Here is a 24,856-nt window from a genome sequence, read left to right on the forward strand (position 1 = left end):
GTTGTTATTATTTTGGGTGAGCAAAGGTTGTTTTATTTATTTATGGTAAAAAGCATCGACAAGGTGAAGGTGAAAGATAAGGCAAGCGACGTTGACGGAACAGGATGTTCTGTGTCTGGTCATAAATAGGGTTGACCGTTGCACTGCATGGTTAGATGAAGAGAGGGGCGTTTCCGTCATTGCAGAATGACTGTAAAAACAGTGCACCACCCAAAAGCTTCCCCAACCACACTGCACCACCACACGCTCATTAGTGATTGCTCAGTAAGTTGTGAAAGCTTTACCAATGCTCCAAACAGTCCCTGCCACATCACAACCCCGCACGTGCCAAAACTCTCCCCTCTCACGTGCCCTGCGACGTTAGCTAACCTCCTTCCTACGTGTTCAGCATAAATACAACACAACTACCTTCTCCTGTATCGCCTCCTTTCTTTAACACCACTCTCTCTGTTTCTGGCCCAACCTGTTCCTCCCTCTTATTGCTCTGAAACGGCTCGTACCATCCAACTTTTATTCCTCTTTCAATGTTTTTCTGCTCTCTCGCTAAACCCTAGTCTTTCATAAACCCTCTCTGCACTGCATCACTCCCTATACTCGCTTACATTCACTCTACAGTTCCCATTTCAATTTCCAACCTTCTTTTCTCTTTCCTGTTCAACTACTACCATGTTAGAGACTGCTGCTGGTGGGGAACGTCATTCCGAGGCCAGTTCGGAGACTCTCAATTCTTCCATGCTCGGAAGCTCCATGAGTAGCGAGAGCATTTGCAGCACCAGTTTCAGCCGTCTTTCCTTTGATCTCCTCCCGCCCTCCCCGGAGAGTCTCACCCTTAAGCCTCACCGCTCCTCCGACTTCGCCTACTCCGCCATCCGCTCCGCCACATTCCGTCGCAAGGCCGCTCTGACCTTCCGCGACTTCCACCTCCTCCGTCGCATCGGCGCCGGCGACATCGGCACCGTCTACCTCTGCCGCCTCCGCAACCGGCATTTCAACAGCCCCGGAGAAGACGAGGAGGATGAGGCGTGCTGTTTGTACGCGATGAAGGTGGTGGACAAAGACGCAGTGGCATTGAAGAAGAAGTCGCAGAGAGCGGAAATGGAGAGAAAAATCCTGAAGATGCTGGACCACCCGTTCCTGCCTACTCTCTACGCGGAGTTCGAAGCCTCTCATTTCTCTTGCATCGTGATGGAGTTTTGCTCCGGTGGAGACCTTCACACGCTGCGCTTCAAACACCCTCACAACCGTTTCCCTCTCTCCTCCGCTAGGTAAAAATTAAAAACCGTTATCCAAAACGATGACGTTTTCTCTCTTCTGTTAAAAATGCTCACAACTCAACCGTTTTTCTTTCACTCTCAGATTTTATGCCGCGGAGGTGCTGGTGGCGTTGGAGTACCTACACATGCTGGGAATCATATACAGAGATTTAAAGCCCGAAAACGTGTTGGTCAGATCAGACGGTCACATCATGCTTTCGGATTTCGATATCTCCCTTTGCTCAGACGCAATCCCAGCCGTTGAATCCTCAGATTCCTTACACCTTCCATCTCCAAATCCATTACCTTACACTTACACTCACAGTCACACTCCCCCTCGCTCGCATTCTTTTATCAGTCCATTCTCTTGCTTCTCCAACCGGGGTTTCCGGTCTCATGACATGCGAGCCGTCGAACCGAACCTGCTCTTTGTGGCCGAACCGGTTTCTGCCCGCTCCTGCTCCTTCGTCGGAACCCACGAGTACGTCTCGCCTGAGGTTGCATCCGGCAAGTCGCACGGCAACGCCGTGGACTGGTGGTCGTTTGGAGTATTTATCTACGAGCTTATATACGGTCGCACGCCGTATGCAGGTCCATCGAAGGAGGCTACGCTGCGGAACATCGTAAAGAAGCCCCTGGCGTTCCCCACTGCCACGCCCGCGAGCTGTCTTGAACTCCACGCGCGGGATTTGATATCCGGCTTGCTGAACAAAGACCCGGCGCGTCGGCTAGGGTCGAAGCGCGGCGCCGCTGACGTCAAGAAGCACCCCTTCTTCAGAGGGCTTAACCTGGCGCTGATTCGCATGCAGACGCCGCCCCAAGTGCCTGGCTCGAGAAGGACTAAAACGACGTCGCTGTACCCTGTCAAGGGTGACAGAAACAGCAACCATCATAAACAGCAACAGACGGCGTCGTTTGATTTTTTCTTTTGAACAAAATTAAAAATAACAACGTTGCGGAACATACTATTTTTATTACCTTTAAAAGCTCAATTTGGTTCTCCATTTCCTCTTATAGAAAGCTTACAGGAGACAGTGTGTAAAAATGGTTGGACAATTCTAAACGAAGATTCGTTGCGTAACGTCTTTTCTTCCTTCTCCATCGCACACTAAAGATTACTACGGTATTCGTTCCAACCTGAATATGAGTTTTTATTTCTTTATTCCGCATAACTACATAAAGTCAATATTCTGTATAAATCCAAATTCGTTAACTTGGAAAAATGTAATTTGGTAGGACGCAATTATCGTCATTTATTTAGAAAGTGTATTATAAAATAGCAAGGGACTTTAGTTTTGAAACGGCAAACTGGGAGAGAAAGGTCAAGTTTACAACTCATCGTTCACCTAATTAAAGATTAGTACGTAATTAGAGTCTAGTTTTTTACTTGCTTCTGCCTCAGCATAGGGAACAAAGAAAAAACAGCATAAAGAAATGTGCGTGACTTTCTGAATTATATATACAGGATCACTATAGAGTCAATCTTTTAACATTTAAGGATATGATGAAAACTTCCTAACTTGTATTTAAAATAACATACTGTTTTGTTTCTTTAAAATAATATGTGCATCTGACTTAGTAGAAGAGAGAATGTTGACTATAATGTGCGAATCACGTAAAGAATTGCAAGACTTTAATAGGATATGTTTAAACATGTTGCAGCATGCAACGTATAAATATAAATAATTATACAGCATCATTTACAATGTTCACGATGTGTGTGTGCATCAAGATCTTTTATCTCCATGGACTGAATTAAGAATCGATTCCCTCCAGCTCATTCAAATTCTTTGTTTTCAGCCTTTACAGATTTGTTCCTTCTATCAAATGTCGTCATATTAAATCTTGTTTAATTTCTATTCTCTGCAACGCTTTAGAATCTCCCAAACTATTTTCTATCCTTCTACACTACATTTTCTCATGTCCTGTTCAATATTTTTTTTCCTGGTTGAAAGTTTGTTCAAAATATTTTTCTTTTCTGTCTACAAACTTCTTTTAAATAGTTTTTTTAATCAAAAGACAATAGGTTATATATTATGCACAACCCTAGGAACCTCAACAAATTTTGGCAATATTTCAGCCCAAAAAACCCTGCAGCTTTCAAAGCTTATAACAAGTCACCCCTCCAACACATTTCTAAATCAAGGTCATTCTAAATTTCCAAAAAAACTCCCTGGCTTCCTCCCTACTCTGTTGCATCTCAGAACACCTATGAATATTGTTTGAGTAAATGTGACTAAACGCTGTTTTGCAAATACCATTAGCATGTCACAATTGACCAGCTTCATTTGGGTAGACAAGCATGCCCACAATTAATCAACTTCCGGCCCACAATTGGGTAGTTTTCAGGAGGAATCACAACCCTCACCAAGATTTGTGCAGTCGTAAGTCTTTACCATGAACACAAATAGCAGAAATCATCATGAGTATTGATGCCCCCAACTTATCCCATACAGTATTATAATTACATGAACATGTACAGTCTAATGTTCCCTTCCCATTATTGGTTCCAGTAACCACAACAAATAGACGAACCGCATTGATCATGTTAAGCTGTTTTTTGCAGTTGGATTTAGCTTTGGTGGTCTAACTACACAGGCAAAATTCCCAGTCAAGTAGCTTAATAAAATTCAATATTGGATTCCAGCAATTCCTTTCGATACTTCTGCATAACTACTAAATAGAGACCTTTCCCAGCCAATTAGCACAGAAAGAGTGACAAGTATGCAGAAGCATATATTGAAACCATCAGCAATACAGAATGAAAGAACATTTAAAGGAGATCGGAATTTAGTACAAACTCATCCAAATAGAAATCATGTGTCAAGCTACATAAATGTTCCCAGGCAAAGTAATGCGTACAAGAAACAATCAGAATAGAAAAAATGGATTGGAGACAGTTTACTTCTCGTCCAAATCCAAGTCTTAAAGTTGAGCCATGTGGAAAATTTTGTCCACATCAACCTTCCCTCTTTTAAGGACTACTTTGTTCGTGTGATCCCATATAATCCAAATTATTGCAATCCACAGTCCCTTTCAGACCAGATCTTGCTTTTAATTGATATGGAAAAGATGGAATTGGTCAAAATGGCTCAAGAAGTTATCGTGCTGGACAAACTGAATACCCATTCAGCTACAACATGTATTCCAGACAGAAGATGCTATCTTACAAGCTAAAAACAAATGGACAATTTCTTCATTTTGCTGGCAAAGAGGACAAATTGTGGTATCTAAATAGATCCATCTTCTAACTAAGTTCATCCTTGTGGGGACTTCCCCTAGTAAGACCCTCCACTCAAGGATTTGAGCCCAAGAAAGAGCTTTTACAGACTTAGGAGTCCCACTTCTCCTTCACTAATTCCTTAAATTCCCACCACCGAGTGCCATGCCTCTAAAGATCTAAAGGGTTTTGGTCCCCAATCCTTTACATATAATTTTAGCACAATAGCTCAATGATATGAGATTTCCCTAGGCTGGATGTGTATTGTTTGTTATGTGGCCATTTCTGAAACCATTCCTCAAATACTAAGGCTCTATCTATTCTACTCTTGGATGTGTCATTCGTTCTGTTCCAGATGTATTTCCTACCAACTATTAGCACATCTAATAGAAGATTGTTCTCAATAAATCCACTAAATCCTTTAATCTCACTCCTCTGGCTACCCCTCTGATTTATTCCCCTCCTCTAATTTCTGCATTAAAGTCACCACCTATTATGCACCACAACCTAACTTGTTGAATTTGTTTAACTTGTTAACTCATCCCACATTCCCAGTTTTTCTTGCATATTACAGGAAGGATAAACATTAACTACAACTAAGTCCAGCAATGCCAACAACAATGGAACATCTACGAACAGTTGCGCGGAAATATTCCCAAATCTTGAAGGGTGTCTGCTCCCCATTTGCTGGTTTTTGAGGCCTTAGGAAAGCATTCAGTGGCTGTATACAGGCTAACAATATAGTAGTAAATCCAAATTCAACATGTCGAGCTGACATAAAAACCCCATGATCTTAAAATCTTATCCCTCCTTTCCCTTACAAACTTTCACTTACAACAAAACAACATGAAACTCCCAAACTTGTCAATTGAACCTTTATACGATCCCCTAACTCCACCTTGAAACTTTCTTCCTTCACCCGGATCGATATCATGGTGAGTAAAGAGTTCAAAGTTCCATTAAAAACTTTCGCACCTGTCGGAAACCCTACAAGCGAAGCATCATTCCACTCAAACTCCAGCATCCCCTTGGAATTGACTCTCATGCCATGTCCAACTACTCGGGAGTCAATGTCTCCTACAACTTTAATGACAAAGAACCCTTCCTTGACGAGCAAGGAATCCAGCCAAAAAAAAATCTGGAGAAGTGTAAAATCAAATACAGTAGATTTAAAATCATAGAGAATGAAGTGAAAACATCCTGTTTTACGAATGATCACAGAAGACAATCTTGCCACCTTTGTAACACAAGCCCTGTTCCCCAACATCATCAACGATCTTGCCATAGCTATACCTCAAAGGCATTCTCCCCAAGACCCTATGAAACTCCCCAATGCACCACCCTCTCCTCTTCCTATGCTCCCCTTTCCTACTACTCAACCCCACTCTCACCCCTTCCTCCCCGTCGTTCCTCGCGTCCCCGTAATCCATCACTCTCTTCGCCCCCACCAGCAAGGGACCCACCTGCGCCTCCTCCGCCATCACAAAGTTCATCAACAAATCCTCACAGTTCCGCACTGCGTCCACGATCCCCCGCGCGCGCTCCATGCGGGCGCCACCCACGCACGTGTACAGGTACAGGTACCGAGCTCTCAGAAACATGAACTTTGTGAGCACTATGGAGAACCGGTCCGGGTGGACCGTGTAGATCCACTCCCTCCGGTTCAGATCGAGGTCATGGGACCGCGCGAAGAGTCCCACAAGCCGATTAGGGTTTTTCTCCCACACGCGAAACGCGAATTCCAACGACTTTGAGTCCACCTCCACGTCGTCGTCGCAGATCAAAACGGAGTCGGTGGAGATGTGGCTAGGGCGCGGGAGGAAGCGGTTGTTGAGGCTGGCGGAGGGCTGGGAGAGAAGTGAGATGGGCGCGGAGGAAGAGGATATGGAGAGGTTGCGAGCCAGTTGGCGAAGAACACGTGGCGGCGTGGAGGGGTTTCCCCAGAGGACGAGCACGGAGGAGACAATGGGGGAGAGTGAGTAGGCGACAGCCAGCGAATGGAGGAGGGGGATGCGCGACTCCGAGAAACCGTTCATCAGAACGGTCACTTTGTCACGACGGAGGGCCTGCTGATTCTGATTCCGTGCGGCCGCGCATTCCTGTGGGTCTGCGGATTTTGAGATCGAAACCAAGCCAAATAGGGCGGCGAGGAGAATGACCGTAGCTGCCGGAGAGGCCATTTTTGTGGCAGTGTGTTGAAGTGGGTTGATGTTGGGTCACAAGAATGGAATTGACATGGAAGTTTGTGTTTTTTCTTCAAACATTTCTTGACATTATTTTTGGTAATGGCAGGTAGAGTAATGCAAGTACAACTTATGTCCAATAGTATGAAACATGAAGATATTTAGCAACTTCTTGTGCAACTCTTCAACTATATGCATTCTCAATAACAACTTGGTTGTCCTAATCCGTTCATATAATTCAATAAATGTTTCTCCTCTCATGCAAATAATGTCACTAAATTCTTTATCAATTTTTTTTTTTGTTTCTTCCTTTAATAAAATTCTTTAGTAATAAAGTTCTTTGTATCCCATGCACAACAAATTCAAATCAAAAGAAATGACGCTGATCATGACTTATATAGTATTTCTTTTCAATTGTTTTCGCATTTATGAAATTGAGATTCATGTTTTTACGACAAGATCATAATAAATTGTAATTGTGTCATCAAATTCTTGTGTGTCGTCGTCATTCTAAAGTGGTTTTCAATTGTTATGTTATTTATGTAATCTTAACCTTTATTGACAATCATAAAATAGTTTATGGATGCGTTTGAAATCGTTTATACTACGATCTAACTACTTTAAGTTGAAGTTACTATAATAACATTTGGGTTATGTAAAAGATGCATTAAGGTTAGAGTAGGGTTACGTAAAGGATAATGTTAAAATTAAGATTTACTTTAATCATTGTAATTAAATCTATACATAACTAATACTACTATTTAACAAAATTAAAATTAAATTAAAAACTTAGTTATAGTTTTAAATAAATTTATAAAAATTGAAAACAGTAAACACATAATAAAAAATATAAATGTAAACTCATAATAATAAAAAATATAAAACAGTAAACATAAAATAATTAAAAATAAAAATAGTAAACACAAAAAAAATGTGAATACATTTATAAATATTAAAAATAATAAACACATAAAACAATAAACAAAACAGTAAAAACCTAAAAAAAAATATTAAATACAATTATTAAAATTAAAAACAGTAAACACATAACAAAAATAAACAGTTTCTTGTTAATAAAAAAATTAAAAAATTAAATACATAATAACAATATATATAAATAAATAAAATTAAAAAAAAATTAAAAAAAAAAAAACAGTAAAACAATTAAAAAATAAACAAAACAGTACAAATTTAATAAAAAAAAATTAATACGATTATTAAAATTAAAAACAGTAAACACAAAAAAATATTAAACAGTTTCTTGTTAATAAAAAAAATTATAAAATAAACACATAATAACAACATATATATATATATATATATATATAAATTAAAAACAGTAAATACATAAAATAAAATAAAATAAAAATTAAACAATTAACATGTAATAATAAAAAATGTAAAAACAGTAAATACATCGACTAGAAATTAGAGTCTTTCATTGTATATAAGTGGGTACAAACCTCAATCCTATGAACCGATTTTATGGGGTTGAGTTAGGCTTAAAGTCCATATATCAGAACAATTTTGAGTCTATCCTAGCGAGTGTTTGTGTTGGGCCTATCGTGCTACCCGCTATCGGATCACCCAAAATATATAGTCCCACGCACGAGTTGGCAGTCTCGGCGTGAGGGGGTGTGTTGGAGATCTCACATCGACTAGAGATTAGAGTCTTTCATTGTATATAAGTGGGTGCAAACCTCAACCCTCTGAGCCGGTTTTATGGGGTTGAGTTAGACTTAAAGTCCATTTTCTAATACTTCTCATATACTTTTTAGAGATGTTTAAGGAAACTTGAAAATGAAGTAAAAAACTTCAATATATTAGAAATCACGTGTAGAACAATTTCTTGAAAAGAGTAAAGGATGATGAAAAAAATATTCAACTAAGAAAAATCATATGCATACAAGTAGGAGTTTGCACACTAGGCATCCATCAATACCATCAATACGCACGAACACACCACTTGTTTGGTATGAATTCTTTAATATTTTTTATTCATTTATATGAATGTATATATATGAAGTATTCCAACAAAAACATGTATGAAAGAGTAATGTGGAATTTATCGAGGAAAGATTTAAGAGGATATGTATGACTTCCTTTTATTACGTTTTAGTTAAACTATTTGTATCGGTACTGGGCGAGACCGGGACCCACCTGGCTGCCCGATGCCCAGTCAATCTGACCGAGGGACCGAATGGCCGATACCCCTTGAAGACTTGGCCGAGAGACCGAGAGGCCGAGACCTTTTGGAGACTTGGCCGAGCGACCGAGACCGTTGGAGACTCAACTGAGACAGCCGAAGGCCACGGGTATGTGACCGATGGCCGGCCCTCACCATGAGAATTTGGCCGACGGCCGAACCCTATTACAATTAACGCTCAAACCGAGATCAGTGAAGCTAATCCATCATCAAGAATTAGGTAATGCAACCCTAAGCGGTATCCACCTCGATAAGCGGGCCCAACAAGGTAGGCCCACTAGAATAATATAAATAGCACGCATTTCAAGGGGTAAGGTATGTCATTATTACTGTTCACCTACCTGAGAGCTAACCACCCGCTTTACTGACTTGAGCGTCGGAGTGCCTTCGCAGGTACCCCCACCATCCGGTGTTCACCCGACGACCGAGTCCCGAGTGCCGAAAGACAAGTAGAAGGAAGAGAAGGATTCCAGTTCATCACCCAGCCACCTGCCCGACCGAAGGAAGGAGAAGAAGACTTCAACAGTTCTCTAGGTCCCATCTCCCTAGCAGGAACAATTGGCGCCCACCGTGGGGCCGAGGGAAACTAGCTAAAGGAAAAAAGTAGATGGTTTCAACAAGAAGCATGGAAAGAATGACTGAAGCCGACCAAACAATGCTGTTGCTGTCTCTCCAGAGGGAGATGGCCGAGATGCGAAGAAAGGCCGAGGAGGCCGCTCAGAGAAATGAGCAAGAGCTGCAAGTTCTCCGCAGGGAGAACGAGGACATGAGGAAGAAGCTGGGGGAGGGAGGACCCTCTGTCATACCGACAAACGTGGTCGGCAAGTCCTACACCTCTCCCCCCAACCCGGATGTGGCCGAGGGGACGAGAGGCCGACCCCCTCCCCGCGAGACTGAAATGGGCGACGAGTCATGCCTAATCAGATCCACCCAGACGACCCTGACGGCCGACCCAAACTGCCGTCACCCTTTTACAAACAACATCATCGAAGTCCCACTTCCTGATAAGTGGAAGGGCTTCAACCGGGACCGATACGACGGGTCGACCGACCCGGACGAGCATATGGACGCCTACACCACCCATATGAGTCTCTACACCTCGGACGACGCCGTCTTGTGCCGAGTGTTCCCGACATCCCTGAAGGGTGCAGCCCTTAGTTGGTTCACCAAGCTCTCACCCAACTCCATCGACAGCTTTGCCACGCTCGTCGCAAAGTTCGAAACACAGTTTGCGACCAGCCTGCCGCACCATCTGACCTCAATCGCCCTAGTAGGCATCCGCCAGGAGAAGGGAGAGTCCCTGAGAGCCTTCGTGGATAGGTTCAGTAAAGTGGCGATGAGCATCCGAAATCTGAGTCCGGATGTCGCCATGCATCACATGCTGACAGCCCTGCGCCCGGGGCCCTTTGCCGACAACCTATGCATGCAGCCGGCCGACAGCCTGGACGAGCTGAGAAAGAGAGCCGCTAAGTACATGCAGCTGGAGGAACTAAGAGTTCCGCAACCAGGCCCGTGCCGAGGCCGGCGGAGAAAGGAAGGAAGAAAAAGACCGCCAGATGCGGCCGATACAGAGAACTGACCGGCGACGGGAGAATCGAGACCGATCAATTCGATTCTCAAGATACACGCCGCTGACGGTTGAGAGAGGGAGGATCTTGCACGAGGCCCTCAACGCTGAGTTGATCCCTCCCCCAAGGAAGGTGGTCAGCCCAAATAATGCCGATCGGAGGAAACAGTGTCGGTACCACCAAAACACCGGACACTCAACCGACGAGTGTCAGGCCCTTAAGGATAAGATCGAGGAACTTATCCAGGCTGGACATCTCCGCCGTTTCATCAGGAATGGCCGAGACCCACCCGGCCGGGCGGATCCACCCACACGGACGAGGTCACCCCAGCGCGGCCGAGAAAACCAAAATAACAGAGGCGACCGGCAACCCGCAAGGGCCGATCCCCCTCGAAGAGACGATCCCCCAAGGGAGGGCGATAGAAGAGGTAACCGAGAGGTTATCAACACTATAGCCGGCGGTTTCGCCGGGGGAGGAAGCACAAACAACGCCCGGAAGAAACACCTCAGGGCGGTACACCAGGTAAACGCCGTGACGTTCCGACCAAGGATGCCACCCATCACGTTCACGGACGAAGACTTTAAAGGCGTAGACTACCGCCAGCAGGACGACCCGATGGTGATAGCGGTCGACATAGATCGATTCACCATAAGGAAGACCCTCGTGGACCAAGGAAGTTCGGTAGATATCCTCTACTGGAAAACTTTCAAGGCCATGAGAATGACCGAGGCCGAGATGATGCCATATATCGACTTGTACACCACCTTCGGAGAAGGGAAGAACACCAGGACCATCAAAATCCGGTACCTAGTCATCGACGCCAACACCTCCTACAACATCCTCCTCGACCGACCATCCATCAACTGGCTGATGGCCATAGTATCAACCCCTCACCTCGCAATGAAATTCCCTTCGAAGACAGGAGACATTCTCACAGTCCACGTGGACCAGAAAGAAGCACGAGAGTGCTACGCCGAGAGCCTCCGGGTGGAGCCTCTAAGGGCAGACACCTCTCCCCTCCGGGCGAGAAAGTCCTCCCGAAAGAACCGTTCCCCCAGGAAGGACCGGCCGAGGGAGGCCCAGCTAACCGTGGCATTAGTAGACCTTGATCCCCGGGCGACCGAGGACAGGCTAGAGGCAAGAGAAGAGCTGAGAAGAGTCCCCCTCCTCGACGAAGAGCACAGCACGGCTGTAGGGACAACCTTGGCGGCGGCCGAGGCCGAAATCATGCACGCCGCGCTAAAAAAGAATGTCGACATGTTCGCATGGACGCCGGCCGACATGCCGGAAGTAAGCCCGGATGTCATCACCCATCGACTCTCCATATTTAAGGAAGCCCGTCCGATCTCCCAAAAGAAGAGGGACTTGGGCAACGAAAAGCGACTCGCGGCGAAGGAGGAGGCCGGCAAGCTCCTGTCGGCCGGATTCATAAGGGAGGCCCGATACACGACATGGCTGGCCAACGTCGTCATGGTTACCAAGCCTAACGGTAACTGGAGGATGTGCGTCGACTACAGAAACTTTAACAGCGCATTCCCGAATGACACCTACCCCCTCTCGAACATTGACCGCCTGGTAGATGGGGCGGCCGGCCACAAAATTATGAGCTTCTTGGACGCTTACTCTGGCTATAACCAGATAAGCATGCACCCGCGGGACAAGGAGAAGACGGCCTTCATGACGGCCGACGCCAACTACTACTACGAGGTCATGCCGTTTGGCCTCAAGAACGCCGGGGCAACCTACCAGCGCCTCATGGACAAAATTTTCAAGGGTCTGATAGGCCGGGCGGTAGAAGTCTATGTGGACGACATAGTCGTGAAGTCCGACTCGTTCGAGCAACATCTGAAGGATCTGGACGAGGTCTTCAAGGCCCTAAGGGGGGTAAACATGAAACTCAACCCCGAAAAATGTACTTTCGGGGTGGATGGAGGAAAGTTCCTAGGCTTCATGCTCACCCACCGAGGGATAGAGGCCAACCCCGACAAATGTCAGGCCAAACTCAGCATGAGAAGCCCGAACACCGTGAAGGAGGTACAACAACTCCTTGGGCGGCTGACCGCCCTCTCTCGATTTGTCCCCCGCCTGGCCGAGAGGACGAGGCCGATCGTTCAGTTGCTCCGTAAAGGTAAAAAATTCGTCTAGGACGACCAATGCGAGGAAATCTTCAAAAAATTCAAAGAGTTCCTCACATCTCCGGCCGTCATCCAGAAGCCGAGACCCGACGTCCCAATCCTGGTATATCTAGCAGTCTCGGAAGAAGCAGTCAGCGCTGCCCTAGTGCAGGAAGCCGAGGGCGAGGAGCGACCCATATACTTTGTCAACCGAACCCTCCATTCGGCCGAGACCCGATATCAGATGATTGAGAAGGTGGCTCTCGCACTCGTCCTCACGGCAAGACGGATGCGCCCCTATTTCCAAAATCACTCCATAACTGTAAGAACCGACTACCCTCTTTTTAAAATTTTATCTAAACCGGACCTTGCAGGGAGGATGATAGGATGGTCGGTCGAACTCTCCGAGTTCGACATACGTTATGAGCCGAGGGGCGCCATCAAGTCTCAATGCTTGGCCGACTTCTCGGCCGAGCTGACACCACTGCCCACCCTCTCGGACGGTTGGACTCTCTACGTGGACGGCTCCTCAAATAAAACAGCCTGTGGAGCGGGAGTCGTCCTGGAAGGGCCGGACGACCTCCTCTTGGAACAAGCCCTCCAGTTCGGATTACGGGCGACCAACAATCAGGCCGAGTACGAGGCCTTGCTGGCCGGGCTGAACCTAGCTTACGACATGAGAGCGCGCGAGGATACATGCAAAAGCGACTCCCAGGTGATGGTCGGCCAAGTCAACGGAGATTTCGAGGTTAAAGAGCCTTTGCTGCAGCGGTACTACCACGCGGCCAAAAACAGTATCGCCCGCTTCAACAAAGCACCCTTGCAACACATACCGAGGGAGGACAACAAAAGGGCCGACATCCTGTCCAAGCTCTCGATCACCAAAAAGAAGAGCCACCAGAGGTCAGTCATACAAATATGGCTGAGACACCCTAGTGTGACGGAGGTCGAGGCCGAGTGTCTGGCTATTGAAGAAGAAGAGGCCGACGCCGAAAACTGGATGACACCCGTCATCCAATATCTAACGGACGGCACATGCAAGGCAGGCCAAGAGAAGGCGATGAAGCAGCAATGCGCCCGGTACACCATGATTAACGAAGATTTGTATCGGAGAGGCTACTCGACCCCCCTGCTAAAATGCATCACCAACAAAAGGGCCGAGATCCATGAAGGAATTTGCGGAAATCACGCCGGGACGAGGACGATGGCCGCCAAAGTTCTGAGGGCCGGCTACTACTGGCCGACCATGCAAGGCGACTGTGCCGAATATGTGAAGAAATGCGCCAAGTGCCAAGAGTTCGGCCCCCTCCACCACACCATGCCGGAAGAACTGCATAGCATCATCTCCCCATGGCCATTCGCCATTTGGGGGATGGACATTATCGGGCCATTCTCCCCAGGGAAGGGGCAGACCAAATTCCTCTTGGTGGGAGTCGACTACTTCACCAAATGGATCGAGGCCGAGCCCTTCGCCTCCATCTCGGCGAAGAATGTACAAAACTTCGTATGGAGGAGCATAGTTTGCCGATTCGGCGTCCCACACACAATAGTAACTGACAATGGCCGACAGTTCATCGACCGAGGCCTACAGTCCTTCTATGACGACCTGGGCATCAATTCCGTCACGGCCTCGGTGGAACTCCCACAAACCAATGGGCAGGCCGATGCCGCCAACAAGGTCATACTCAACGAGCTGAAGAAGCGTCTGGACAAAGCAAATGGCCGATGGACCGAGGAGTTGATCGAGGTACTTTGGGCGTACAGGTGCACCCTCCAAACTACCACACAGGAAACACCCTACAGCCTGACATATGGAACCGAGGCAATGATCCCGGTTGAGGTGGCCGGGCCCACCATACGACGGCAGATGTTCGATCTCACCCTAAACGAGGAAAGCCTAGCGGTCAACCTCGACCTGGTAAGTGAGATGCGTGACAAAAGCAAAATTCGGGAGGATGCCTGCAAAGCCCGGGCATCCAGGCGGTACAACACCAAAGTCCGGCCGAGATGTTTCCAGAAGGACGATCTCGTCTGGAGAATGCGCAGCGACGCCAGAAAGAATGAAGGGAAGTTCTCATCCAACTAGGAGGGGCCTTTCCGAGTCCGAGAAGTTGCACAAGGAGGAGCCTATCATCTAGAATGGCTTTCAGGAAAAATTGTACCGAGGACGTGGAATGCCACGCACCTTAAGTTCTATTACAGCTAAAATCAATAAAAACACGCACTCTTTCCTCACCCAACCAGGGAGGTTTTAACGAGGCGTTTTCATCAAAGTGTTGGAAATATTCTACCAAACAAGTAATGACCGAACGCCCACTTGCTCGATTAACATCGCAAGTGCCGGCCAACCGATCGCCTGCTTGCTCGATTAACATCGCAAGTGCCGGCCAACCGATCGCCCACTTGCTCAAATTTAAACGATTCGCAATTAGTGGCCGATCGCCCAAATTTTACTTGCTCGAATTTAAACGTTCGCAAATAGTGGCCGGTCGCCCATGTTTTACTTGCTCGAATTTAAACGTTCTCAATTAGTGGCCGATCGCCCAAATTTTACTTACTCGAATTCAAACGTTCGCACTTGGTGGCCGATCGCCCGTATTTCACTTGCTCGAATTCAAACGTTCGCACTTAGTGACCGATCGCCCGTATTTCACTTGCTCGAATTTTAACGCTCGCACTTATCAACCGACCGCCCACGTTCTACTCGTCCAATGGGAGATCGAGTGATTATTAACTTGCCAAATTTTTACACCAAACCAAATGAAAGGAAAGCCAATTCATATTAATAAAGGAAAGCAGGGTGATACAACAAAAAACAAAACAAAGAGGTCACACCCCGGCCTCGGAGGAAAGCAAAAAATCAAGAAAAGGACACAACCCGGCCAACGGTGAACCTAATCTTGAATCTCGACGAACCCGCCCCCCTCAGCCTCGGCCTCCGCGCCCTGGATCTCGACCTCGGCCGGTCCAGCCTCTTGGGCAGCCAAAGCAGCCGCCTCGGCACTCGGCATTAACCGACCCTGATAAACTTCATAATCAAGGTCGAAGCTACCAGTGGCCGGCGGCCCACCGTAAAGCACGTGCGCTTGACGAACGGCCCTCTCGAAGCATTGCCTCAATAACTCCTCGGCCTCCTCATAATTCTCGTCAAGCTCGGCCTCGGCTTGCTCCTTCACGAGTTGAAGGGCGGCCATCTCCGTGGCCGAGGCAGAAAGCTGCCCATCTTTCTCTTCAACCAACTTTTTTAAGTTGGCGATCTCGGCAGCCGCCCTTAGCTTTTCGGCCTCCAGCTGGCGCCTCGCCTCGGCCGCCTCCTTCTGCGCCAACTCCCTCTCGGCCGCCTCTTCTGCAATCCGGGCCGAGAGGTTAGTGTTTGCAGCTAGGGACTGCTTCAAATCCTCGGCAGCCTCCGACAGCTTATGCTCCAAGGCGGACACATCTTCGGCCTGACGGTCTTGGCCTTGAAGCCCGCTCTGGACAAGGACGACCGACCGGCACATCAACTCGAAGCCGCTCCTTAGCAGTTCCGAGGGAGTGACGCTGCGCAGGGGGTCCCGAGCCTCATCTGGAAGCGCGACGCGAACCCTCCGGGAGAACCGATACCCGGCCCCCAAAATGTCGAAGGGTGTGAGAGCCGCCCGGGCATCGGCCACAGATGGACCGGCTTCTGCGTGCACCAAGGCCCCGGGAGAGCCTGACGCCGCCTCAGCAGATACCCGTCGGGAAGGAGGAGGCGTTGGCATGGACCCGGGAGACCGGGTGGTGGTGGCAATGTTGCTGGCGCCCCTCGGACGCTTCTTGGACTTATGGGTGGGGCCAACAGACCCCTTGGACTTGTGAGATGGGCCGACCACCCCTTCATCACTCGGCGGCGGTATCACCTCCAAGCTTCGACGACCCCTTCGTTCGGCCGCCTTCTGCCGATGCTTGTCAAGCACGCTAACGGCGCTCGGTCGCTCGTTAACCATTATCTCTGCAAAACAAATCAAGGAGTTAGAAAATAAAACAAAAGTAGACAGACTGACCGACCGACTAAGGCAAACCAAGACACATACCCCTCACAGCCGCCCAACGCGCAGACTTGGCATACGCACCAATCAGCACCCGGCACGGAAGCCTCCTCGGGAGGGCGTCAAAAAGAGCAAGGACACCCAGCTCGTCCTCACCCTCCGTCGGCCTCGGCCACTCCTTAAACTCGCAAGGCTGCCGAGTCCAGTAAAGGGAACTTCGACCGCCCGGTCGAGTCAAAAAAGAAAGCGGTCGCCTCGGGCCGGATCACGACCTTCACAAACCTCTCTTTGAAACGTTTATAAGAAAGGGCAAAGAGATAAAAAAGAACGCTACCGGGCCGACCGGCCAGCGAATGCCAAGCGGCCTTCTTGGCAGGATGGGAGTTATAATAAGAAAGAAAACACGAAGGCGTGGGGTGAAGACGCATAACGTCACACAACAAGCGAAAGGCTTGAAGGGACGCCCAGGTATTTGGGTGAACCTGGGTGGGAGCAACGTTGAGCGTCTGAAGGACACCCATCGTAAACTCATCAAAAGGAAGAGAAACAAAAAGATCAACAAAAAAGCAAGTGTACATATAAAAGAAAGGGGGACTGGAACCAGGCCCCCCCATGCACACCCTCTCAGCCGCCCCACAAGGTAGGATGCTAAAATGGGAAGAAAACTCCTCTGCCTTTAAAACCGGTCGCCTGAGCAAAAATTTTGCCACAGACTCCTCGGTCTCATAGATAGACGAGACATCCATCACTCTAGGATCCACCCAACTAAAATCCCCTAAGGGGACGGCCATTGGGGGCGAGCCCGATCGGTCAACAGCATTGGCCGGGGCATCCCCCCTCACAACCTCCATCGGGGATGGAGCATCGGCCACCCCAACCGAAACAGGGTCGGTGGTGAATGACGAAGAGGAAGAAGAAGAGGATGACGATTCAGAAGACCCCCTCGAAGACGAGCGACCAACGGGAGAGGACGGGTCGCCCAAGGGAGGAGGGGAAAGACTAGACTCGCAACACATTACTAACCTCGGCTGATAAACTAGGCTGGGCGAAGAAAGACGACTGAACGGTCACTCAACACTCGGCAGTGGACGAAGGATCACTCGGCTGCCAAGAAAAACTCGCGAACACAAATGAGGGACCTCGACGCTGGTAGACCCCTATTTATAGGGCCCATGGGCCTCGGAATGCGAAACGTCAAACCAATACCAACCGTTAGATCTTGTAGATCTAACGGTCCACGAACTCCTCCGCCCAAAAAACCCCTCATCAATGCGCGTCACGTCACGCCGTCTGAAGTCACGTCACGCCGCCTAGTCAAGTCGTACCTCGAGAAATGAAACGCCCGCGCGACCAAGGGAGACCGACCGACTCCCATTATCAAAAGACTCATCAGACATATCTGACACATCTGCCCTTGAGCCTGGGGGGCAAGTGTACCGGTACTGGGCGAGACCGGGACCCACCTGGCTGCCCGATGCCCAGTCAATCTGACCGAGGGACCGAATGGCCGATACCCCTTGAAGACTTGGCCGAGAGACCGAGAGGCCGAGACCTTTTGGAGACTTGGTCGAGCGACCGAGACCGTTGGAGACTCAACTGAGACAGCCGAAGGCCACGGGTATGTGACCGATGGCCGGCCCTCACCATGAGAATTTGGCCGACGGCCGAACCGAGATCAGTGAAGCTAATCCATCATCAAGAATTAGGTAATGCAACCCTAAGCGGTATCCACCTCGATAAGCGGGCCCAACAAGGTAGGCCCACTAGAATAATATAAATAGCACGCATTTCAAGGAGTAAGGTATGTCATTATTACTGTTCACCTACCTGAGAGCTAACCACCCGCTTTATTGATTTGAGCGTCGGAGTGCCTTCGCAGGTACCCCCACCATCCGGTGTTCACCCGACGACCGAGTCCCGAGTGCCGAAAGACAAGCAGAAGGAAGAGAAGGATTCCAGTTCATCACCCAGCCACCTGCCCGACCGAAGGAAGGAGAAAAAGACTTCAACAGTTCTCTAGGTCCCATCTCCCTAGCAGGAACACTATTTATTATTCTTGTGAAAAAATACCTTGTTTGAATAGGGAGATTTTGAGAGGGGATATTTTCGAACATTGTTTGAGTCTATTTTGCTTTCGAGTGTCATGCAATATACTCCCCTATATTATATTGAGGAAGAGAAACTTAGGAACCCAAAGTTCTTAGAAGGTGCAGGTTTTGATTCTCGTGATAATTGTGGTGAAAGTTACTCACAACAAAACGCAAGCATAATTAATTCAACAAGTTTATTCTGGAGATTGAACAACTTAAACAACAATTGACAACCAGTGATGTAATCCTCCATTACCTAATTAGCTCCCTAGTAATAACGACTGCATAATTGTTTTTTTTTTCAACAACAAAATTAAAATTAAGAACATGAACAAGACGATAACCAACAAAATGATTTACGTGATGGTTATAATGATAATTAGTATGTTGGAACATTTGTATTATACACTGCTTAGATTTAATTTTATTATGTTTAGATATTTTTTTATCGTGATTAATTTTTTTTATGTACTTTAGAAATGCATACTTCTCTGAATTTTTATTATTGATAAACTATTATTACCTAACATGACTTTATTTATTTCATTAAGAATTAATGTTTCTAATATTTATTGGTAGTACATTTAAAATTTGTGAAGTAAACAATAAATATATATATATATATATAAAATATGTATGGGGATAAAGTTACATACTAAACTATACATATGCGTCTTGTAAAATAGTTCGGAGCAATCGTACATCTTTTCTAACAGAGTCTTTACTTTATTATCATCAATGATTATCATGAGTAAAATGGTCTAATCAATAAGTTTTAAATGATGAACGACTATTTATGAAACAATGAACAGTAAAAGATTTGCAACAATCAAATCAAACAATACCTATCAGATATCCATTTTTCAAGATTTGTTGTATTATGTATTAATTAAGTTTGTCAAGTAAATAAATATCTTCTTACGACTTGTTTTGACACAAACTTTTGTTTGATATTTATTTGTTTTATGATAAAATTTTAAATATAAGATATATAGGAAAAGAAAAAGGAGAATAAAGTAAATTTCAACCTAATATATAATATATATGCATGTCATTCTTTCACTCTATACATCTTATTAACCTTATCACATTTTTTGTTCATTTATTGGAAAATTTACTAAGGTGGTGCAGTTTTTTTAAAGCAGAATCTATCAGCTTTGAAAACTTTTATGCTAATGTACTCGTCATCATTCATAAGCACGTCGTGACTTGTATTTCTATTTATTTTTAAACAGGAAGTGCACCGCTTTGTTAAATTTTTATCATTTCTCACTCTTAATATTTTTTTATCTCTTTCTTTCTTTACAAAGGACAAATAGATTAATGACAGTATCACTTTTGCAAATACAAATATAGAGTGCATGAAAAAGAATGTGCACGAATTATTAAAAAAAAAGTATAAAATATGCCTTCGTATTTTACATTGGCAATATCAATTAAGTTAAAAAGATTTCCACAATTTTATGAGAAGGAGAGAGAGATATAAATGATAATATAATAACTAAAAAAAATGACTTGTGTGTTTGATAAGAAAATGGGAAAAAAATTATGAGAGAAATGTATCTTCTATGAATCCATTTGTGGATAATGCGTGGATTGAGCGGTGATAGAAACCTGCCAAACCTTAATCTCTCCATCTAGAGTGCCACTGAAAACTGAAAGTGTGTTATTAGGTGAAGCTTCATCATTCTCCAGAATGGCCGCCAAGGATTTCACCGGTTTTCGGTGACCGTCCAGGACGGCAAGACATCCAAACCGTCCATCAGAATCGCGCTTCCAAATCCTCACCGTCCGATCTGCCGACCCACTGAGAAGCAAGTCAGAGACATTGACCAAGCACAGTATCGGCTTCTGGTGCCCCCTGAGAGCCCCACTCACGACCATGTGGTTCGCACTGTCCTCCCTCTCCCACACCAATATGGAACGGTCACAGGCCCCCGAGAACAGCACCGAAGCGTCGTCGTTTAGGGCCAAAGCGTTCACCGCAGACTTATGCTTCTCCAACGTGGCCACCAGCACGTGCCGCTTCTCCCCCGCGGGTCTGGCCCACACACGTATTCTCTTATCCGCGGATCCAGTGTACACGGTCCCATCGCAGGACACTGCCACTGCGTTGACTGCGTCCTCGTGCGCATTCACGGACTCCACGCACCTGAAATCTGAGAGCCGCCATATCTTCAGAGTTCTGTCCCACGAAACGGAGTAGATAGCGTCGTTAGTAACGGCGAGCCCCGTGACGGCGTCTGCATGTTCGATCCAGAGCCGTTTGTTATGGCGGCGGACGGTTATATAGTTCTTCGGGAGGAGGAAACGGTGGAGACGGTCTTTGACGGTGGGGAGAGTGGTAAACACGCGGTGGTGGGTCTTGTGATTTTGCCAGACGCGGATCTTGGAGTCCTGGTGGGTGGTGAGGACGAGGTTGTCGGAGAAGGTGATGGCTTTGGTGGAGTTTGAGGTGGGTTGGGTGTTGAACGTGTGGAGGGTGGTGCAGGTGTGGCGATCGTAGACATTGATTTCGTGGTCCGTTGCGGCGTAGAGGAGGTTGTTGGTGACGGCAAGGGAGGTGACAGGGCGAGAGGGGTGCGGGGTGAGAGAGTTGAGGCAGTGGTGGGAGATGGAGAAGGTGAGGGTATGGTTTTGGAGAGAGGGAATGGATGGGAGGGTTTGTATTGAGAGGTTGGTTTCGAGAGAGGAAGTGGTGATGGCGGAAGAGGGTGCTTCGGAAACGGAGGAGGAGGTTGTTGAGGTGTCGTATGCATGTGGCTTTTGTTTAAGGAGTGAGATTGTGGAGTTGTGAGTGGAGGTGGAGGAGGAAGAGCATGTGCGTAGCCACGACTTCATTCTCATGGTTTGGAAGGAAGAAGATGAATTGCAGAAGAGAAAGGTTGGCTTAAGAGGGTGGGAATTGATGGAAGAAGAAAAAAGAAGAGAAACAGGGGTTCGATGGGTTCGAGGTTGTTATGCGACGGAAGAAGGTATCTCTGTTTTTTATTGCATGTTGTGTGTTGAGAGTTTTGGGAGCGAGGGAGCATTCACTGTATGCCGGAGCATCAACCAGAAAACGCCAAAATTCCTCCTTTCAATGTTTCTCTTTTTTTGTTCTTTTCTTCTTCTATTGGTTCGAAACCTTCTTCTCTCTCTCTCTCGTCTTTCTTTGCTCATATCACCATGTAAGAGTAATTTATGATTAACATGCCATCAATCTCAATCAAAAGACAAATAAAATAAAAGGAAAGTGAGATAATTATTAAATAAAAAGAAAAAAAATTGTGGGACTCCCAATGTTCTTTTCTTCTTTTACTTAACTTTCCTTTTCATTTCTTCCAAACAATGTTTTTTTTTTTAAGAAAGGCCTCTCTGTGTTGGAAACTCAGCAGACAGAGAGTTGCAGAGAGTGTAGAAGACTGTGGGCGTCTTGACTTGGTTGGAAGTGGTTGCGAAAGTCCAAGTTGGCCATATTTTACACTTTGCACACATGTAGTCGTATAGATACAGTCTAGGCAATAGTTTTCACAATCAACAATTTGCATTTTTTTTATAACAAAATTAAACAAGACAGCTTTTGTGGTTTTGTTCTTGTTCTTGGTTTCAGCAAGAGGCTAGCTGTATTCATTTAATGAAACAATGGCCACATTTTAGTCAATGGGAGTTAGTTGCCTTTTTAAATTAACTAATGAGTTTAAATTAATGAATTCAACTAAATTAAATTAAAATTTAAAAGTGATTCTATATTTAAATTATATAGTAGTTTCGTTTTAATATATAATAATTTATTCAGTAACAATTTACACAGATACACAAAACATATTTTACATTTTGTCTGTTTCATTTCATCACAATCAGATTTCACTTGGATAAGAGGCTCGTATATTAATTATTAAAATATTACTTTTAAAAAAAACAATTGAAAATTTTGAATTGTTATTTTTTTTATAATAAAAAATAAATAAATGTAAATCATTTCAGAGTGGTCAAACTCTTAAACAAACATAAAATACAAAGGTGGTTCAACCCTTATACTAATCCGTTATACAAACATAAAATACCTAAGACACCATTGTTATATTCATTACTATTTATTGGAAAAATTAAACTAATCAAACTTGTATACATTTGGACGTGTGGAGTGTAAGGAAACATGTTTTGGTTACATATATGGAGTTAGTCTCTGAAATTAATTGGCTCAATTCCCTATCTAGCACCATTTACATCTTTATTTCCCTATCTAACACCCTTTTGTTTTTATTTCCCTATCTAGCACCCTTTTGTTTTTATTTCCCTATCTAACACTCTTTTATTTTTTATTTCCCTATCTAGCACCATTTTAAAAATAAATAAATAAATAATAAATTATTATTTTTTTAATAACTTTAATTTTGAATGCTTTAAAAAATAAATATTTTTAATGTTTAAAATAATTAGAAATATAATTAATGAATAAATAAATGAATTTTTACAAAATAAAAATAAAAAAATAATAAATTAAAAATGTTTAGTTTAAAATTATTTTTTTTAAAAAATGAAGAAAATAAAAAATTAAACTATACAACAACATAAAAGTTGAATCTATAAACATAAATTAGTATTTATTTTTATTATTATTGATGATATAATCATGTTAATTTCAAGTAAAAAATACAGGACATAATTATTAAAAAACCAAAGTCAATTAGTATTAATTAATAGTGAACACATAAATAATATTGAAGTGTCTACCCTAAATGCAAAATTCTAAAAAAAAAGCTAATGCAAATGCTACACTTAATGCTACACTGAATGCATTAAAAAATAAATATTTTTAATGTTTAAAATAATTAGAAATATAATTAATGAATAAATAAATGAGTTTTTACAAAATAAAAACAAAAAAGTAATAAATTAAAAATGTTTAGTTTAAAATTATTTTTTTTAAAATGAAGAAAATAAAAAATTAAACTCTACAACAACATAAAAGTTGAATCTATAAACATACATTAGTATTTATTTTTATTATTATTGATGATGTAATCATGTTAATTTTAAGTAAAAAATACAGGACATATTTATAAAAAAAACCAAAGTCAATTAGTATTAATTAATAGTGGACACATAAATAATATTGAAGTGTTTACCTAAATGCAAAATTATAAAAAAAACTAATACAAATGTTACACTTAATGCTTAAAAATGAGAAGAAAAAAATGCAAAAATAAATAAGTCTAGAAAATAAAAACAACAACAATAAAATAAAAACAAAAATCATAAATAAATAAATAAAGATTGTAGAAAAAATAATAATAACTAAAAACATAAAAGGTATAAAATAAAGGAAAAACAAAATAAGATAAAGATAAAAGATATAAAAAAAATCAAATAAATCAAAACAAGATAAATATAAGAGATATAAGACGCTAAATAAGTATAAGTTGATCATAAAAAGGAAAATAAATGAGAGATGATCATTCATTTAATATGTTTCTAGTTATTATTATTTTTTCTGCCATTCTTTATTTATTTCTATTTATGTTTTTATTCATTAATAATATTTCTAACTATTTTAAATACTAAAAATATTTTTTTAATGCATTCAAAATTAAAGTTATAAAAAAAATGACTGGATTGTGCAATTCTCGTCATTAATTATGTTTCATTTTGCACAAACTATTTAATGTACCACTGAAGAAAATATCAAATGAATGATAATCTTTTATTTATTTTTCTTTTTTATGATCAACATATACTTATTTAATATCGCCTTATATATCTTATCTTTATCTTGTTTTATTTTTTTTTATATCTTTTATCTTTATCTTATTTTGTTTTGCCTTTATTTTATATATTTTATGTTTTTAGTTGTTATTTTTTTTTCTGTCATTCTTTATTTATATCTATTTTTTGTTTTTATTTTATTGTTGCTGTTTTTATTTTCTATACTTATTTTTTGGTCTCATCTTTAAGCATTAAGTGTAACATTTGTATTAGTTTTTTTTAGAATTTTGCATTTAGGTAAACACTTTTCAATATTATTTATGTGTCCACTATTAATTAATACTAATTGACTTTGGTTTTTTTTATAAATATGTCTTGTATTTTTTACTTGAAATAAATAAAATTACATCATCAATAATAATAAAAATAAATACTAATTTATGTTTATAGATTCAACTTTTATGTTGTTGTAGAGTTTATTTTTTTATTTTCTTCATTTAAAAAAATAATAATTTTAAACTAAA

At 43.5% G+C, this 24,856-nt stretch overlaps 3 protein-coding genes across 3 annotated transcripts; 1 reads left to right on the forward strand and 2 right to left on the reverse strand.

Annotated features, from left to right (window-relative positions):
* The first annotated feature begins 395 nt into the window (after positions 1-395).
* Positions 396-2,334, forward strand: LOC137812285 (protein kinase PINOID). The gene is made up of 2 exons (XM_068614214.2): positions 396-1,265; positions 1,357-2,334. The coding sequence occupies exons 1-2, from the start codon at positions 667-669 to the stop codon at positions 2,183-2,185; spliced, it is 1,428 nt and encodes a 475-aa protein (XP_068470315.1). The 5' UTR covers positions 396-666; the 3' UTR covers positions 2,186-2,334.
* Positions 2,335-3,386: 1,052 nt separating this feature from the next.
* On the reverse strand, positions 3,387-6,858 carry LOC137812286 (Nucleotide-diphospho-sugar transferases superfamily protein). Its single transcript, XM_068614215.2, has one exon. The coding sequence runs from the start codon at positions 6,651-6,653 to the stop codon at positions 5,679-5,681; it is 975 nt and encodes a 324-aa protein (XP_068470316.1). The 5' UTR covers positions 6,654-6,858; the 3' UTR covers positions 3,387-5,678.
* Positions 6,859-20,002: 13,144 nt separating this feature from the next.
* Positions 20,003-21,861, reverse strand: LOC137812288 (Transducin/WD40 repeat-like superfamily protein). The gene has a single exon (XM_068614216.2). The coding sequence runs from the start codon at positions 21,489-21,491 to the stop codon at positions 20,211-20,213; it is 1,281 nt and encodes a 426-aa protein (XP_068470317.1). The 5' UTR covers positions 21,492-21,861; the 3' UTR covers positions 20,003-20,210.
* Between the last annotated feature and the right edge of the window lie 2,995 nt (positions 21,862-24,856).

The sequence above is a fragment of the Phaseolus vulgaris genome, chromosome 2 (genome assembly GCF_051622355.1).
Source record: "Phaseolus vulgaris cultivar YP4 chromosome 2, ASM5162235v1, whole genome shotgun sequence".
NCBI lineage: Eukaryota > Viridiplantae > Streptophyta > Magnoliopsida > Fabales > Fabaceae > Phaseolus > Phaseolus vulgaris.

What these genes read in the sequence shown, in the direction of transcription:
- LOC137812285 (XM_068614214.2), top strand. Translation starts at nt 667, where the DNA reads ATGTTAGAGACTGCTGCTGGTGGGGAACGTCATTCCGAGGCCAGTTCG. An exon ending in TTCCCTCTCTCCTCCGCTAG is followed by an intron (nt 1,266 to 1,356) that starts GTAAAAATTAAA and finishes TTTCACTCTCAG; the next exon opens with ATTTTATGCCGCGGAGGTGC.
- LOC137812286 (XM_068614215.2), bottom strand. Translation starts at nt 6,653, where the DNA reads ATGGCCTCTCCGGCAGCTACGGTCATTCTCCTCGCCGCCCTATTTGGC.
- LOC137812288 (XM_068614216.2), bottom strand. Translation starts at nt 21,491, where the DNA reads ATGAGAATGAAGTCGTGGCTACGCACATGCTCTTCCTCCTCCACCTCC.